The 17,196-nt window shown below is 45.0% G+C and overlaps 1 protein-coding gene and 5 non-coding genes across 6 annotated transcripts; 4 read left to right on the plus strand and 2 right to left on the minus strand.

Moving 5' to 3' along the window:
* Positions 1-3,686: 3,686 nt before the first annotated feature.
* On the minus strand, positions 3,687-3,757 carry Trnag-gcc (transfer RNA glycine (anticodon GCC)). The gene has a single exon. It is a non-coding gene; the product is annotated as a tRNA-Gly (tRNA).
* Positions 3,758-3,941: 184 nt separating this feature from the next.
* Hspa6 (heat shock protein family A (Hsp70) member 6) lies at positions 3,942-5,828 on the plus strand. Its single transcript, XM_059281068.1, is given in 3 exon segments — positions 3,942-3,988; positions 4,474-4,751; positions 4,754-5,828. Coding segments are annotated over 3 exon segments (735 nt in total). The 3' UTR covers positions 5,164-5,828.
* A 6,499-nt stretch (positions 5,829-12,327) lies between these two features.
* Positions 12,328-12,410, minus strand: Trnal-cag (transfer RNA leucine (anticodon CAG)). The gene has a single exon. It is a non-coding gene; the product is annotated as a tRNA-Leu (tRNA).
* Positions 12,411-12,918: 508 nt separating this feature from the next.
* Positions 12,919-12,990, plus strand: Trnag-ucc (transfer RNA glycine (anticodon UCC)). The gene has a single exon. It is a non-coding gene; the product is annotated as a tRNA-Gly (tRNA).
* Positions 12,991-13,911: 921 nt separating this feature from the next.
* Positions 13,912-13,983, plus strand: Trnad-guc (transfer RNA aspartic acid (anticodon GUC)). Its single transcript has one exon. It is a non-coding gene; the product is annotated as a tRNA-Asp (tRNA).
* Positions 13,984-16,019: 2,036 nt separating this feature from the next.
* Trnan-guu (transfer RNA asparagine (anticodon GUU)) lies at positions 16,020-16,093 on the plus strand. Its single transcript has one exon. It is a non-coding gene; the product is annotated as a tRNA-Asn (tRNA).
* The last annotated feature ends 1,103 nt before the right edge of the window (positions 16,094-17,196 follow it).

A 17,196-nucleotide genomic window follows, 5' to 3' on the forward strand; every position in this document is an offset into this window, starting at 1 on the left:
AGGCAAAGAGGAGAGCTGTGAAGCCCTTGCCAAGTGATGGCAAGTGGCTCAGCCCAGAGCTCTTCACTTGCAGGTGGTGGGTGATAAGGCAGCAGTGAAACAGAGCCTTGTCATTGGTGCAAAGGTTCTCTAAGTTCCTAGACATTCCAGACATTCCAAAGAGCTGAGGTGTAACTTCCTGTAATCTCATACAGATGTGGCTATGGCCACCCTTCAGGAAATGCAGATTTAGCAACATCTGGGGGACGGCTGAGAGATAAAAAGTCCACTGAGGCTTCCTGGCTTACTTATGTGCTCTTGTCCCTACTTAAAGTACGAGGTGTGAGGACTATACAAAGAGGACTCAGCACTGAGGACCCCACAGTTTATTCCAAATTTCTGTCTTAATGGTGCATCTCTCCCCGTCCTTCCGACTCTCCCACCAGGTTCAGCGGCTGCATCCATCATCTCTCTACTTTGGTACCACGCCGCTTTCTGCTTAGTGATGTGCCTCCTGTTTGTAGTGGACACGGGCCTTTATTTCTGTGTACGGAAAAACCTTCAACCCCCAGTGGAGGCCTGGAGGAAAACTCTGTCAGTCAGAAGGTGTCAGGCTCCTCAGGACAAGTGACATCTCATCGTAGGGCAGCAAATAGCAGTGGCAGCAGCATCTCTTCAGCCACCCTGTTGCTTCTCCTGCAGCCTTCCTTTTAAAAAAGCAGCTTAGAGCCAGGCCTGACATGGGGTCCTGCAATTACAGTTCCGCAGGAGGCTGTGGCAGGAGGATCACCGGTTCAAGGCCTGCCTAGGTGCCAGAGTGAGTGCAAGTCTAGCCTGGATAACTTAGTGACATCTTCTTTCAAGAAAAGAAGGCTGGATACGGAGTGTGTAGGTTGTGTTTAGATAGCTTACCAGGAAAGGGCACCTGTTGCTAAGCCTGCCAACAAGAGCAGAGTTTGATCCTGGGGACCCACATGGCGGAAGGAGAGAACAAATTCCTGAAAGTTGTCCTCTGACCTCCACACATCCCCCACGGCAGGTGCACCTTCTCTTTCTACATGCACACACAAAATAAAGACATTAAGATGTACTTTTTTTGTTTTTTTTTGGTTTTTTTAACAAGAAAGGGAGAAAGAGAGGGATGAGGCTTGGTGGCAGAACTGTTATTCAGTATACATGATGTCCTGGGTTTGACCTCCAGCAATAAAACAAAAACCAACCTGGGCTAAGGATCTCCCTTTTGTGACTTGTTTGTTCAAAATAATGTAAAAGCCTTCCCTTGTACTAAAAGGAAGTCTAATGACTTTTCAGTGTTCTCCAAGATGATACCACATGATCTTGCCACTCTGATCTCATTTCCTTCTCCTTTTCCTTGCTTATTCTTGGTTATTTTCACTCTTCCTCGAACACAGCACCCATACTTTTATATACACCATCATTTCTGTTTCAGGGATGTTCTTGCTTACAGAGGCCCACATCCTGTTTCACCATGCAAAGTATAAATTGTTCTAAGCAAAACTCAGACTGAGGCTTGAAGTTCAGGGTAGAGTGGTGCTAGGAGGTGGAGACCAATGGGAGGCGCTCAGATCATGAGGGATGCTTGTATGCCTCCACAGATGCATAGATGGGTGCTCTTCAGGAGGAATCGCTTAGCTGTCTCACAGCTTAGCAGCTCCCAGTCTCGCCAGGACCCTTACTTGCTCTTGGGCTTCTCAGCCATGCATAGAGCAACACAAGGTCCTCATCAGGAGCCAAGCGAATGTGACCATCTGAACTTGGACTAAAGTCTCTGTAACTGGGAACTAAATAAACCTTTTTCTAAAAGAAAAATAAAGAACCTAGTTGCATATGCTTTACTCTACAGCAACAGAAAACCGACTAAGATTCAGGTTTTACTCAGATGTCATCAGTCAGGGCGCTTTGATTATTCAGTAGTATAACCTTATTCCTCTCCTAAGTCTCCTTCCCTCTTTATTTTTCTCCTTTGCACTTATCAACATCAATATGCTGTATGCTTGCTTGTTTAGCATGGGACTTTCTTTCTCCTTCTCTTCCTCATCCTCATCCCCTTCTTCCTCCTTCTTCTTCTTGAGACAAGCTGTCCTGACTGTCCTGGAACTCACTATGTAGACCAGGCTGGCCTAGGAACTCACAGTAAATCCCCCTGCCTCTGCCTTCTGAGTGCTGGGATTAAAGGCGTGTCCACCATGCCTAGCCCTTTCCCTCTCTTTCTCTTCTCTTAAGATGCTGACCAGGATCCTAAGTGTACTTGCCCGTGACACTTGTCTTTCTTACTGTTTTCTTGAAGACTCCCAGGCCCTTTTTATAGCTGCTTGCAGATCTCCTTGAAGGAGTAGACTTGAAGGGCAGACTTCTCCATCTCCCTCCTCTTGGTAGGAGTGGGCCCACTCTGTGGTTTTTCCCTCAAATTCTAATGAAATGGTCCCTGAGTTTCCTTATGAGTTTTCTTTGGGTTCTTTTATCAATGAGACTGAGAACTTGCAAAAGGGAACTCAGATTCTCTAGAAGAGGCTGGCTGGGTTTTCTGGCTTCCTGAGCAACTCCCCCTCCCCCGCTTTGCAGAGGCTCTTTCTCTCTGTGTAGCTTCTGAAGCATGTGTGTGTCCTCACCTCCAATAAATCAATAAATGCCTTTTTTCAGTTGCTGATCCTGTCTTTGGGGCTTGAGGTTTCTGCACTACCCCTGTTGAGCTGAGATTTTTTTCTTGCCTTTTAATTCTTTAACTGGCAGAGAAAACGAACACTATCAGACTATCAGACCCCTAGACTGAATCAGTTTAGGAGACCCAGGTTTGTATTCCCTGGTGAGGCGGCGCGCGTGTGTGTGTGTGTGTGTGTGTGTGTGTGTGTGAGAGAGAGAGAGAAAGAGAGAGAGAGAGAGAGATCTGACCCTTCCTCAAGGGCATTTTTGAAATCTTTTGAATTTCAATATAAGTCCAACATCAGAAAGTCAAAATGGAATGTTCTGAATTAAAGAAAATGGGACACGATAAAAAGACTCAATTTTCAAATCCTCAGATAGTAGGAAGCAATGCAGTTTCACTGCTTGATGAACTTGCTTCAGCCTTTAGGGCTGTGGTTCTCAACCTGTGGGATGCGACCCTCTAGAGGGGTGTATCAAATGACCCTTTCATAGAGGTCGCATATTCGATATCTTGCATATCAGATATTTACATTATGATTCATAACAGAAGCAAAATTACAGTTACGCAGTAGCAACGAAAATAATTTCAAGGTTGGAGGGGTCACCACAACATGAGTAACTGTATTAAAGGGTCGCAGCGTTAGGAAGGTTGAGAAATACTGCTTTAGGGCATATGCTACAACAATTTGTTCTACATCTGAATCCTGGGGTCGCTTCCACCTGAGAGAAAAACAGGCTCACAGATAAAAACCACAAAGTCTTTCCAAAACGCTCTGAGAACGATGCTTCTTTGGGAGAGGAACTTTATGGCGTTAGTCTCAAACACAGGAGTGAAATGCAGGCTTTCCTATGTCCAGCGCTCTCATGGCTTGGTGGGTTAGGGTTCCGGAATCCCATGACCACAGCGTTGTTCGAGTTCCTCAGAAGTAAACTGGTGAAAGAACAGGAGTCAAATCGAAAGAACCCTGAGTTCTGGCGGAAAGCTGGAGAAGAAAAGGAAATTAAGCCTTGAAAAGGAAAAATCCCTCACAAAAACACATGTGTGCATTGGCCGGGAATCGAACCCGGGCCTCCCGCGTGGCAGGCGAGAATTCTACCACTGAACCACCAATGCCAGACGAGTAAAGGGTTTGCAGTACTCCTATTTCAGTATATCTCTACTTCTAGTGTCACTTTCTACGTAATCATTCTCTTTGACTCTGTTTTAAAAAGCCGGCCCTCGTGTTTCAAGAATTCTTTTTTTTTTTTTTTTTTAAAACAAACCCCACACCATTATTTACATTTGTAGCTCAGAAGCTATGGCTCTGTTTGCGCGGCAGTGCGCGCCGGATTTCAGGGGCGGGAGGTAAGAGGGGGGCGGGGAGACGGGCTCGGGCTCGCGCGTGCGCAGGACTGCCCTCCAAACAGTAACCGGGAAAGGTAGCTAGCTACCTTGACTTGCTACTGTCACCACCCTGCACCTTTAGAATCAGCCGGGGAGAACTGGAACCTTCTGTGCATTTCTTTGCAGCAGCTCTGAATCAAAGTGGGGCATGGGAGCCAGTCACTCTACACTCGGCCCCTCCGGGCTGCGAGGCCCGAATCTTCTTAGGGAGGCAGCGTGGCTGATCTTGGCTGGTCCTAGGGCTCGGGTGGGCGCAGAAGGTGCGGGAAGGTTCTTGCCAGCGAGGGCAGGAGGAGGCAGGGCTCCCACAACCGGGTAGAAAGCCCGTGGCGCTGAACCAGGCTGATCCCAGCTGGGCCGACTGGAGAGACAACGAAAGGACAGCAATGCTGAGCTGTACCAATTCCCGCCACCTCGAGCATCTGGGTCCTCTTTTAACCTGAGAGCGAGAGGCCATGTCTGTTCCTAGGGAAGTGGCACCTTGCAGATAACTTCTTGTTCGAAGATGTGGGCTTCTACACGTCCATTACTCATACCCACTTTGAGGAACTGTGTTCAGACCTTTTCTGCAGCCTCCTGGACCCTGTGGAGAGGACCCTGAGCGATGCCAAGCTGGCCAAGGCCCAAATCCATGAGCTAATCCTGGTGGGTGGTTCTACCCGTATCTCTAAGGTGGAAAGGCGTCTATCAGACTTCTTCAACGTCAAGGAGCTGAACAAGAACATCGACCTGATGAGGCTGTGGTCCGTGGGGCTGCTGTGCAGGTGGTTATGTTGATAGACAAATGTGAGAAGGTGCAGGATCTCCTCCTGCTGGATGTGGCTCCCTTGTTTGTCCCTGGGGCTGGAGACAGTAAGGTGGTGGCCACATTGATCCGGTGGAATGCCACCATCCCTACCAAACAGAACCAAGCCTTCACTACTTACTGTGACAACCGGCCTGGGGTCCTGATCCAGGTGAAGGAGGGTGAGAGGGCTGTGACGAAGAACAGCAACCTGCTGGGCAGCTTTGAGCTCAGTAGCATTCTTCCTAGTCCACGTGGAGTCCCCCAGATCGAAGTAAATGCTGGCATGGATACCAATGGTCTCGTTAAGTGTGACAGCAAGGCTAACAGGATAACCAATGACAAGGGCTAGCTCAGCAAGGAGGAGGTGGAGAGGATGGTTCATAAGGCTGAACAGTCCAAGGCTGAGGGTGAGGTCCGGAGGGACAGAGTGGCTGCCAAAAACTTCCTGGAAGTCCATGTCTTCCGTATAAAGAGTTCCTTGCAATAAGATAGCCGTAGAGAAAAGATTCCAGAGGAGGACGGATGCAAAGGGCAAGACAAGTGTCAGGAAGTCCTGGCCTGGCTAGAGCACGCACAACCAGTTGACAGGCAAGGAGTGTGTGCATCAGAAGAGGGCACTGAGCAGACCTGCTGCCCCATCTTCTGTGGGTTTTATGTGGGGCCTGCTGTTCCTAGGGGTAGCAGTAGTGGGGCTCAAGTTTGCCAGGAGAGGCCTGGTACTGGCCCCCTCATTGGGGAACTTGACTGAATGACCTGTCATGATTGAGGTCATCTGTGTCTGTAAGGGCTGGATTAGGGGTCTTCTAGACTCTTCTATAATCCCACCTTATAACTTCAGAGGTGAGTGGGGTATCTTACCCTGGAAGCTGGGAGCTTTTTTCTCATTATGTTTTATAATTCAGGTCTATGTTGTTTGATTTTTTTTTTTCTTGCCAGGCGTGATGGTGCATGTCTTTAATACCAGCACTCAGGAGGCTGAAGCAGGGCTGTCTCTGAGTTTGAGGCCATCCTGTTTTATATAGCAAGTTCTAGGACAGCCAGGACTATGTGAAGGGACCCTGTCTCAAGAAACAATAGACAAATCCACTTCTCCCAATTAAAAAAAAAAAAAACTATTTTGTCAAGAGTGTTTTGTGGTATTTTGCCACTGTCTTCTTCTATATTTCATTTAATTTGTAGTTGCATGAATTGAATTTTGTTATGTGCAATATGGTTGTAGATCTAAATAAACTTTAAAAAAAAGTCCTACTTTGTTTTTATTCCAACCAGTAAGTAGATGATGGGACTCAGTTTTCAGAAACACTTTTGGAGTAGATGTTGAAGGAAGACTGTGAAGGAAATCCACAAGACTATATACAACATATCTTTCTTTAAAATTAATTTGTATTTTTTAAGGGTTCACTTTTAAAAGCTGGGCGGTGATGGAGCACCCCTTTAATCCTAACACTTGGGAGGCAGAAGGAGGTGGATTTCTATGAGTTCAGGTTTGAGACCAGCCTGGTCAACAGAGCAAGTTCCAGGACAGCCAAGGCTACAAAGAGAAATCCTGTCTTGAAAAACTAAAAGTAGGATTGACTTTCATTAATTTTAATTGTGTATGGAGGGGACAGAGGAGTGCGCATGTGAGTGCTGGTGCCCTTGGAGGCCAGAGGTGTGGGATCTGCTTGGAGTTGGAGCTACAAGCAGTTATGATCCACCTGATGTGGGATGTGAGACCCAAACTCAGGTAGGTCCTCTATAACAGCAATGTATTCTCCTAACTGCACCAACTCTCCAGCCCTTAAAATAATGTCTTTCTTTTTTTTTCCTTTTTTTAAAAAATGGGTGTCATTATGGCATGTTCGTGCATACATGCTGTTTTACTTCCTTCTCACTCCTTACTCCCCAACTGCCCTTCCTTATACCCCCCTCCCCTCCAGCTGGTTTCTTTTCTTCTCATAGTTTCCCTTCTGCTTTCTTACTACATTATTCCATTGTCCTTTTACCCATCTTTCTTAAGATCTCTTCTTCCTCTCTCACGTTCCCCTTTCCAGTTTTGTGACACACACAAACACACACACACACACACACACACACACACACACACACACATGCACGCACACACACACGTGTACGCAAACACACCCCAACTCATTATATACAAGATTTCTATATGGAGAAAACAGGGTAAGTGGAAAAATTTGAGGTGGACACACTGAAAGAGTGTGGTGGTGTGATGATTGTGCTGGAAAAGAGATATGGTGATCATATGAGACCCTAAAGGTAAAGTTATATGTTGGAAGTGTAGTTTGTCAGCTTTAATTGCACTAATAAATAGTTTATATTATTGTTTGGTTTGTTTCTTTGCTTTGGTGCTTTTTGATATAGGGTCTCACTATGTTGCCCCGGCTGGCCTAGAGCTCACTATGTAAACCAGTCTGGCCTCCAACTCTCATAGATCCTCCTGCCTTTGTCTCCAGAGTGCTTGGATTAAAGGTATGGGCCACAGGCTGGGCCCGTGCACATGCCTGATTTTTAATCACGTCATTTGATTGTTCTTTTGGAGACAAGACCACTCAAGTCTTTAGGTATGTTAGAGTAGGTCTGAGGAGGCAATTAAACTTAGGTTGCTTCTGTTTCTGATGAAGACAGGAGCAGGATAGGAGGATAATAACATCAACATACCAGACTGCTTAGCTTCTCAGCTCCACCATAAACTACTGTGCAAATTAAACCCTCCAAACTTCAACATTCCCCTCTACAATAACTTTCCTCTGCATTGTTGTGAGGGCTCAATAGACGTAAGAGGTGAAGAAGAATGTTAGACATTCAGCACCGCTGACAAACACGAGTTGTTACTAGTTATTATTCTTTGAGTACTAACTAGGTAATGTGAAGGCAATATGAAGGCCTAGACTTGACTTTGCAGACTCCATCTCAGGGAAAGGCCACCATCATAGACTACCTGGTGACCGGGGGCTGTACTCAGTTTCAGGAAGAACCTCAGGAATGTGCCATGACTACTGGAACAGATACCCTAGAAGCAGCCAATTAAGAAACAGGGCAGTAAAGTTTAACAAGATCCAGACATTTTGTCGGTAGTTTATGGCCCTTACAGGTATCCAGATAATCCTGTCAGCAGGTCGTGGTTCCACACCAAAAGTCTAACCCAATAGTTTCAAAGGTGATTTTGTGCCGAAAGTCTAGACCAATAGTTTCAAATATCCCTTTTACCCAATCCAAAAGCGCCAAGACATGTAATTCCTGGATTGTGTTTTTTTTCCTTAAAAACCCTCCAACCCCTGAGTCTGGGGCCACCAAATTTCCCTCCATCCACCAGGCGGCAGTCCAGGTTGGAACCTGACAGTAAAAAGACCCTTCTGTGCTTGCATCGGAAACCGGCTCCTTGTGGTCTCTGAGGTTTCTCAACATGGGTACAACAGTAACAGATATTTGGTCTACCCAACTAATCCAATAGCAATGTCATGAAGCATTATTATTCTAATACACGTAGCGTGAGTGTGGAGGTCAGAGCACAGCTCTGTGGAGTTGGTTCTCCCCTTCCACCTGTTTTTAGGATAGAACTCAGGTCATCAGGTTCGTGTGCTGAGCTGTCTTACCATGCTCTTATTTAAAGATGAATATTCTAAAGTACAAAGAGGTCAAACAATCTGTTCAAGGCCATGTACTTATTATGAGAACAGAGAGGGACAGCTTGGCTTAAAGACCCATTCTCAAGTGACTGAAACTGGGAAAATACTCTCCAGCTCAGCCAAGCAAGTGACAAGGATAAGCGAGCATGGCTTCGTTTCCATTCAGCTCATTCACTTCTGTCTGTCTCAGGAGCTGCGGCATGCTTCGGCTTCAGAAAGGGAAGTGAGCTTGTGCAGAGCAATGCTACGTTGTGCTGAGTCTGGTGGAGAGGAGGTTACACTATCAAGTCCCTGGATGGTATTTTTAACTGTGTTGTTTGCCTGCACTTGGTCCAAATGCTTTGCAATCTGGCTTTACATTAAAAGCAACTGTTAAAAAAAGGCATTGAAGACAGGCCAGGAAAGACAGAGTTGCATAGAGCAGCCCTGCCCCCCCTTCCTTTCTCCTTAACTTATAACACTCATCACTTCAACCTGTTTTTCCAAAGAGAGAAGATGATGCAGGATTTCAGAGATTCTTAGCATTTCAATCGCATGCCTTTCTCTTTTAATTTTGAAAACATATGTATTTGTCGTAAACAAACAAACAAGCAAACCAACCTCAGCTTCCCCCAAATGGGTGGTATTAATTTTCTATAGCAAGATTTAAGCAAATTAAGTTCTGCATTTATTTTTAAGTGGCAGTTGCTGACCATTTTGACTTAGTTTCTTTTAAAATGTTTCTTATATAGTTGGCCACTACAGATCCTTTGGTTGTATGTCTTATGACCGAGCATTTGCACGGCCTTAGGAACTGACCTGACAGAGGCAACAAGGAAATGAAGAAAAGAAAACACACACAGGCACACGAACACCTAGAAAATCTAGGGTCAAGGGGGTTGGCTTTTTGTTGGAGAAACCACAGCGGCCAGGGAGCTCAGTGTGTTTATTACGAAGAGTTGAGCAGTGAGTGAGGTTATTGCATACCGCTGAATAAGGAGGCAGGCTTAGCTAATCTCACCAGGAGCAATCTCTCTGGGGAGCAGTCTCGGGCCTTAAACATCCAGGGGGAGAGAGTTATGGTGGACATTTCTGCACCCTCTGTCAATGTCCATACTCAGACCAGAGGAAGGCTGAGCTTCCCCCTCCCGTGGCCCTCAGCCATGTCAACAGCACATATTCCCGCAGGACTTCCCTCGCTCAGGGCCTCCTCCACTCCCATGGTCTTACTTTGATTATTGTAATCACAACTATGTTTACTCAGTTCCTACAAACGATTAGAACAAATTAAATCATCACACATGTGCATTGTTAAGAAATCAAATACTGCTTTAGGCTGTTTCTTGCCCTCCTCCAAGTTCCTCCTCATAGGCAATTACTTTCAAGCTTTTGTTTTTGTTTTTTGCAGTAATTTTAGATTAGTAGAGGAACTGCAAAGATACTATGGAAAAGTACTGCATGCCTGCCAGCCAACTTCTCCTAATGTTTAGATGTTACATAACCGTGATACGCTTATCAAACTTCAGGAAATGCCATTGGAAAACTGCTATTAATTAAGCTGTTGACTTCATTCGGGTTTCACACTTCCTACCAATGTGTCCTTTTTCTGTTTCAGAAGTCAGTGTTGGGTATCGTATCATACTGACACCAGCCTTCCTAAACTCTATATACTCTGTGATAGTTTCACAGTCTTTTAAAGACAAGTCAGGTATTTTATAAATGATCTCTTAATGTTGATTTGTATGATTTTTTTTAAAGTTACTTTTGCTATGTGTATTTGTGAGCATCAGCCGGAGGAGGCCAGAAAAGGGTGCTGTTGGATCCCTGGAGCTGGAGTTACAGTTGGTGGAGAGCTGTCCAATATGGGTACTGATAACCAAACTCAGGTCCCCTGCAGCAGCAGCAAGTGGTCTTAACTGCTGAGCCGTGTCTCCAGCCCTGGTTTGTCTAACTTAAAAACATATTTTTATTAAATTTGTTCTTTTATAGGACATGTCAGCTCTTAAGAGGCAGAAGGGAGAAGGATCCCCGTGGTTTTGAGGCCAGCCTGGTCTACCTAGCAAGTTCTAGGCCAGCCAGAGCTATAGAGTGAGATTCTCTTTACAAATAAATAAATAATCTATTTTACATACCTACAGAGTACATTTTGACTATTGCCGCCCAAGTGTTCTCTTGTGTTTAAATATCTTTTATTTATCTTTTGACAAGTTCATACATGCACACAATGTGTCTTTAGCCTATTCCTTCTGAAGACTCCCCCCCCCCACCCCCGTTTCCTCCCCTCCCTTCCACAGTCCCCAGAACACACCCACTCCAACTTTTGGGTCTTCTTTTTTTCTCTCTCACTGAGTTCAGTTAATACAGTCTGCTGGAAGACTGTTCTTGTTGGCTGTGAGGTCATGCCATATCCAGAAGACGACGTTTTACGGCTCTTTCCCACCCTCCAGCTCTTACATTCTTACATTCTTTCTGCCCCCCCCCTTCCTCAGTGTTCCCTGAATCTTGTGGGGGCTGATACAGATGTTCTATTTTTGGGCTGAACACTCAACAGTCATGTGTTTTCAGCATTTTGACCAGCTTTGAGTCTCTGCATTAACTGTTGCCCATTGCAGAAAGAAACATCTCTGGCAAAGCTGAGAGCAGTTCTAATCTATGTATACGAATATTTAGAAGGTAGTTTGACACATCCACTTAGTAAACAACAGTAGGAGGTCCTCCTAGGGACTTCAAACCCTAAGTCATGGGCTTTAACCAGGGTTTACGGTACCAGAAATGCCTTTCCTGTGGAGCAGGCAGGCCTCAAGTCCAATCCAAAAGCGGGTGGTCACCCTGACAACTTTCATGCCATTATTGCACCAGTGGACACATTTCTTTTAAAACAAAACTTATTTTAATTGTGTATGTCTGTGTGTCTGTGTGTCCTTGCAGCCTGAATAACACCTCCTAGCAACATGAACGCTAGCCATCAGGCAGGAAATGTCTAGTCAGTACAAGATTGATTTCTCTATGTCCCAAAGCTACAGTGTGTTGTGTCTTCAGCAATGGGGTCGTACCGTATAGCATGGTGGGCAAGCAGGTGGGATGGCAACAGCCTCTGGGGCCTCTCTGACTAATAATAGCTCATAGAGAGGGAGTTTACCTTTGATACTGTGGTTTTCTTTTAATTACTGTGTCTTCTGGGGGAAGCTGATTTTGTTTTCTCCTGACATGATTGACACTTTTGTGGAGAATAACACAGGAACGAGAGTGCTCAAGCCATCACATTATAGCACTGGGTACCTGTCCATATATCAGTGTGACTAATCACAGGTGATACTACTTTTAATGCTTGGCTCACGTTCCTTTTAAGAGGCTGGGCATGGTGGCACACGCCTTTAATCCCCGAATTTGGGAGGGAGAAGCAGGAGGATGTCTATGAGTTTCGTAGGCCAGACTGGTCTACAGAGTGTTCCAGAACAGCCAGGACTGTGTTATACAGAGACACCCTGACTCGTAAAACCACATCCCACCCCACCCCCCAAAGAAATTTTCTGACATGTCTAACATCTATTTTCTTACGTGGTGACTTTATATCCTCTGTTTAGTGTCTGACCTATTGTAAACGATTAAATGATACAGAGTAAAAGGTGGCCTCCTGAGAGGCAAGGGAAAGGGCACCTCTAGGTCAGCATCAGTGAAAAGGATTGGCCTTCTGAAACCTTACTAAACTGTCCTAAACATTACAATTACCTGAGTATCTCATAAGCGGCAGACAGCAGGCCTGAGACAGAACCTGAATTCAGAATTTCTAATGAGTAAGTAGACTCTGTCAATTCTTATCTCCATTTTACTAGGAAGGGAATTAAGACTCAGAAAGGTCAAATACACTTCCAACAGTCGACGACGGGAAGAAAAGTAAGTGTTGTCAGAAGTGGGATTCGAACCCACGCCTCCAGGGGAGACTGCGACCTGAACGCAGCGCCTTAGACCGCTCGGCCATCCTGACATACATTAGCAACTTTTCCATACTTTCTTATGAGTTCATCAGCACTGATGACGCATCCATCACCTGTGTTTCGTTTGCCTATGGTTTCAAATAAAAAGCAAAGCTGGAGAGGTAAAAGTGAGTGACAGATCTTTCCTACCTCCTACTTCCTCATCACTTTAAACTTTCCATCTCCATCTCTTCTGGGGACCTTTCGGTCTCTCGTCTAGAGGGGCTGCATCAGGCCAGGGAGGATCTCCTATCGGCCAGTTCTCCTCCCCGCTTCTGTCCTAAATCGCCTAACTGAACCCGTGCCGAGTGGACTCTGGGTACTGCCTGGCGGAGCTAAGTGGGTGTGGAGCCGGGAGCTGGGAATGTTGGACTGTGAGCCGGTGAGAAGGAGAGAAAATGTTTTCCGCCGCGTTTTCTTATGGGACCCATTTTTAGGCTTGTGGAAAACAGACTCAAAACACGGTCGGCAAATTTTTCACATGTATTAGAGAGACTAGAGGGAGCCGTTTGGCGCGTTGCGTTGGTGGTATAGTGGTGAGCATAGCTGCCTTCCAAGCAGTTGACCCGGGTTCGATTCCCGGCCAACGCATGTCCGCTTTTGGTTTTGTTTCTTATGTAGGACAGAGTGTTCTATTTTTTATTTTTGAACAAAACCAGTCCCGCCAAATTGGGGCCGACCGAATTAGGTTCCTGAAGGTATTTCATCTTACCTTTTTTGTTTTGGGAATCTGGAATCTCTTGTCAGAATCTCAGACTCGTACAGGCCTCGGTACCTGAGAGGATTATACAGTAGGCGCGAGTTCTTGAGCGTTTTGAAACTGGCCGGTGCGTGTAAGAATCACATTTTCAAATTTTATTTTAATTGAACTAATTGAAATAAGTAATTAATGGAGCAATCAAATAGATGGAAATATCTAAATGGCTACTCATTTCGGCTACTGAAGAACTTTTGAGCAGGGAAAAGGCATATGTGTATTTTTGATTTGTATATTTTTATGAAATCTGTATAGATACCTTTTGTTCTTTCTATTAAACTTTGAGTGTAAAATACATCCCAGACTTTGAAGACTAAGATGAAATAATCTAATTTTTTGGTATGATTATATGTTGAAATATTTTGGATGTGTGAGGCTAAATAAGAATTATTAAACTTATCATGTTTTTGTTATTGATTAAATTTGTTCTTTGATAATTTCACACGTGTATACAATGACTTGTTTATGCTCACCTCGCGCCCCCTTTTTATTTCCCTCTCACCCCTGTGATTCCTCCCTTCTCCCTTCAATCCCTTTCCCACTTTCGAGTCCTTTGTGACCCACTGATTTTAATGAGGAACCTGTTTCTTTCTATTGTTTGAGCTGGCTGTTAGAAAACTGGCGGATACACGGTACATTTGTTTTTTAGTCTGCTGATCCAGACAATAAAAATACATTCTACTAACTTCTGGAGTACAGAGACCGCTTAAAAATACCTTTCTTGGGCAGCTGTTTTAAAGCCTGCAGTGTAGTCATCCTCGTTAGTATAGTGGTGAGTATCCCCGCCTGTCACGCGGGAGACCGGGGTTCGATTCCCCGACGGGGAGACTAGCAGATCTTTGTTTTTTTTCATCCATATCTCTTTGATCAGTCTTCCTATAAAAGAGGGACAATCATTTTTTAAAAACTCAAGGCTTAGACTTCAGGAAACTATCTCTCTCTAACCAAACTAGTATGAAAGGGCTAGCTATTAATTCATTAAGTGCAGTTACTTAACCCTGCATGTGTCTAGGGTTCAGACATTTTCACACTTCCTGAAATACTGGTCATCACGATGATCCCCACCTATGATGCTGCTCCATAGCGTGTAATTTTGGGAAACAGCCATTCATACCTGCAGGTGATGACCCAGAATAACAGAAATGTCCTGTCTGACCCTAGCACAGGAGCACTGGTCTGAAGATCGGGAGGCTTGCCTTGCGTTTTATTGTTGGTTGTTTTAAATCACTAAGGAAAAGTTGCTTTGGGGGAAATAATTTGATTGCTTCAGCAAGACTTTGTGTTCTACACTCACACACTGGATCCGCGATCTCCGAAACCCTTTGCAGTACTAAAGTCCTGCGAAGCACAATCTCTCACAAGGAAGAATGTGATTTGTACAAACAGATTTTTAATCTCAGCTCTCTGACCTCAAATTGTTCAATTTATTAAAGCTCAAGTTTCAGCATTCGTTTTAATCACTTCCGTTGTGTTAAGCTACATAACTACACCATAACTTCGTTAACAAATTTCTTATTTCTGAACATTTATGTTATTTCCAGTGGATTTTTCTCTACCTCTTTTGGTAGCTCTCTCTCTCTCTCTCTCTCTCTCTCTCTCTCTCTCTCTCTCTCTCTGTATGCGTGTGTGTATGTTAATTATATCTATTGTGAATGGTTGCTTTGAATGTAAATGATTGTATGTGTAAAAGAACCTGGCATATAGTATTTGCTCATACGCTCATTTTGAAAAAGAAAATTTTTTTTTTTGTAATACGTTGCAGAAAAATAGAGAATAAAGGAATAAAAGACACCCCATCCTCATCATACAGAAAATACCTGTTCATGTTTTGCTGAATATTTCTCTGGCATTTATTCTTCCAGTGCTGGGAATAGAGTCTAGAGTTTCCTGCTTGCTAGGCAAGTGCTACATCTCCAGCTAGCTCCCTTGGTTTGTGTGTGCGCGTGTGGGGGTGGGATGGGGGGCACGTTTTGAAAATAAAGTTGGGATAAAACTGTGCGTGTTGCTTGCTCTTTGATAAGACTGATTTTTAGAGCTGCCTTAGGCTCGTAGTGAAGATGAGGGACGGATATATAAAATATAAGATATATGCATGTATAATTTCTGCATATAGGTATCTATGGTTGTATAAAATCTTTGAAAATACTGACCAGCACTTAAACTGAATCTCAGTATTAATGGAAGATGCTACAGAAATGTGTCTACAAGGAGGTACTAGTGCATAGAGGCTCCAGGGAACTCTGAGACCTGAGCAATATAGAAAACGGCTCGTTAGACCCCAGCCCTGATGATAAGGACCCTTCGCTGAAGGCAGTCGAAGAAGGAGAATGCGCGCTTTGATGTTTGTTTGCAGATGTGTCATGGTTAGCGTCGTGAATTTACAAGAATTTAAACATTTCCTGTTTTGCCTGGGTGACTCATGCGCCAGTAGACCTCAAAACAGTTGGTGTGATTTGTTTTGTTGTAAGAACCCTTAATACTTTCTGCCAGACATGCCCGGAAACGTGGATGTCAGGTTAAAAATAATGAGTAAATGAATCAGTACTTAGGCACGCACGTTTGCCTACGTAAATTATCTAGACCAGCAATGTTTCTGAGCAAAACCAACCGAATTCCCAAACTCAGAGAGCGTCCATTTCGGATTTCACAAAGGCTCTTGCTTCGTTCATCCTCTTGCGCTCCCCTTTTCTCAGCCTCAGTGGGTAGAACCCGGATCTGCTCTTAGCGTTGGTGCCCTTCCTGACGGTCTTCACCGCGGGGTGCCACCAGTTTCGGCTTCAATTTCAACCACAGTTTTTGGCAGATGTAAACGACCAATATACTCTTTAGTGAACTGACTTGACAGCGAGTCTCATGATCACCTGTCTCTGTGGCGCAATCGGTTAGCGCGTTCGGCTGTTAACCGAAAGGTTGGTGGTTCGAGCCCACCCAGGGACGGGGAGGAGTATTTTGTGTACCTCACTCACATCCTCGAAATCTGTCCTTCAAAGAACTTCAAGCTAAACTCAGCTAACCGCCCGTGTCCCCGTGACTGACTTTCTTAGTGTTGTGGTTAAAAACTCCTTAGCTTACGTGTTTTGCTAGCCGTGTCTAGTTTTCGCGGGTAAGGTTGCAGTTTCACTGCTGAAATTACATCAGAAAACTGATACTCGGTGGGAGTTTGTCCGGAGGAGATTGTGCCTAGCTTTCCTTTGTATTCCTTGCTCCTCCTTATTTCCTCCTCAGTCTCAGCATCATCTGCGAGGACCGCGAGGGGTTCCGTTTCTCAGTTCTGTAATTCTCAGCTCCGGTGGCTGCCCTAGAATCTGTTAACTCCGCACCGGATCAGCGTCAGCTCCTTCAGGACCTGGCTGGCGCCATCCGATGGCATCTCTCCAGCTCGGACAGCAAGGTCTTACAGCGAGTGGCCTCAGAACGCCCCCTTCTCTCTCACTGTCTCTTTTAGACCCCATAGAACCACAGCTCCTGAACTCACAGTTTGGCTCTCAAATCTTTGCCCTGGACTTCCAACTTCTTTCTTTCTTGCCTGGCAAACTTCCGCTTTCATGCCCTCACCCGGAATAAACCCTCTCTGCAGGCTTTCTCCGCTTTCCCGCTGCCTGCCTGGTTTGCTCACTAGAACGGAAGCTTCTGGATCCAGAATGAAACTGAGTGTTGATGTGACCTTTTCAGCACCTAGATTCACTGCGGCACATTGTAGGTGAGGAAGGTACGCACAGGAGACAGTTCACTCCCCTGGGACCCGACACACACTCTTGCTTTAATGCAATAGGCAGACTAGTTCCTCCACCTGAATGACTATGACACACATATCCCTCTCCAAGCAATGCTTGGAGCAACCTCAGAACCCTCCCACTCCCAACCTGCACGGGGTTATACGTACTCCATCTCTGAAAAATAACGTCTCCCCACCCCTGGCAACAATCAAATTTAGATAGTTTCTCTTATTCAAGCGCATGCCCAGTGTACCTGGGTATGAAGAGCAGAAGAACTGACCCAGCCTGAATTGGTTTGGGGTATATGTCCTTTAGCAACTTTTT

Source organism: Peromyscus eremicus, chromosome 15 (assembly GCF_949786415.1).
Source record: "Peromyscus eremicus chromosome 15, PerEre_H2_v1, whole genome shotgun sequence".
Classification (NCBI taxonomy): Eukaryota; Metazoa; Chordata; class Mammalia; order Rodentia; family Cricetidae; genus Peromyscus; species Peromyscus eremicus.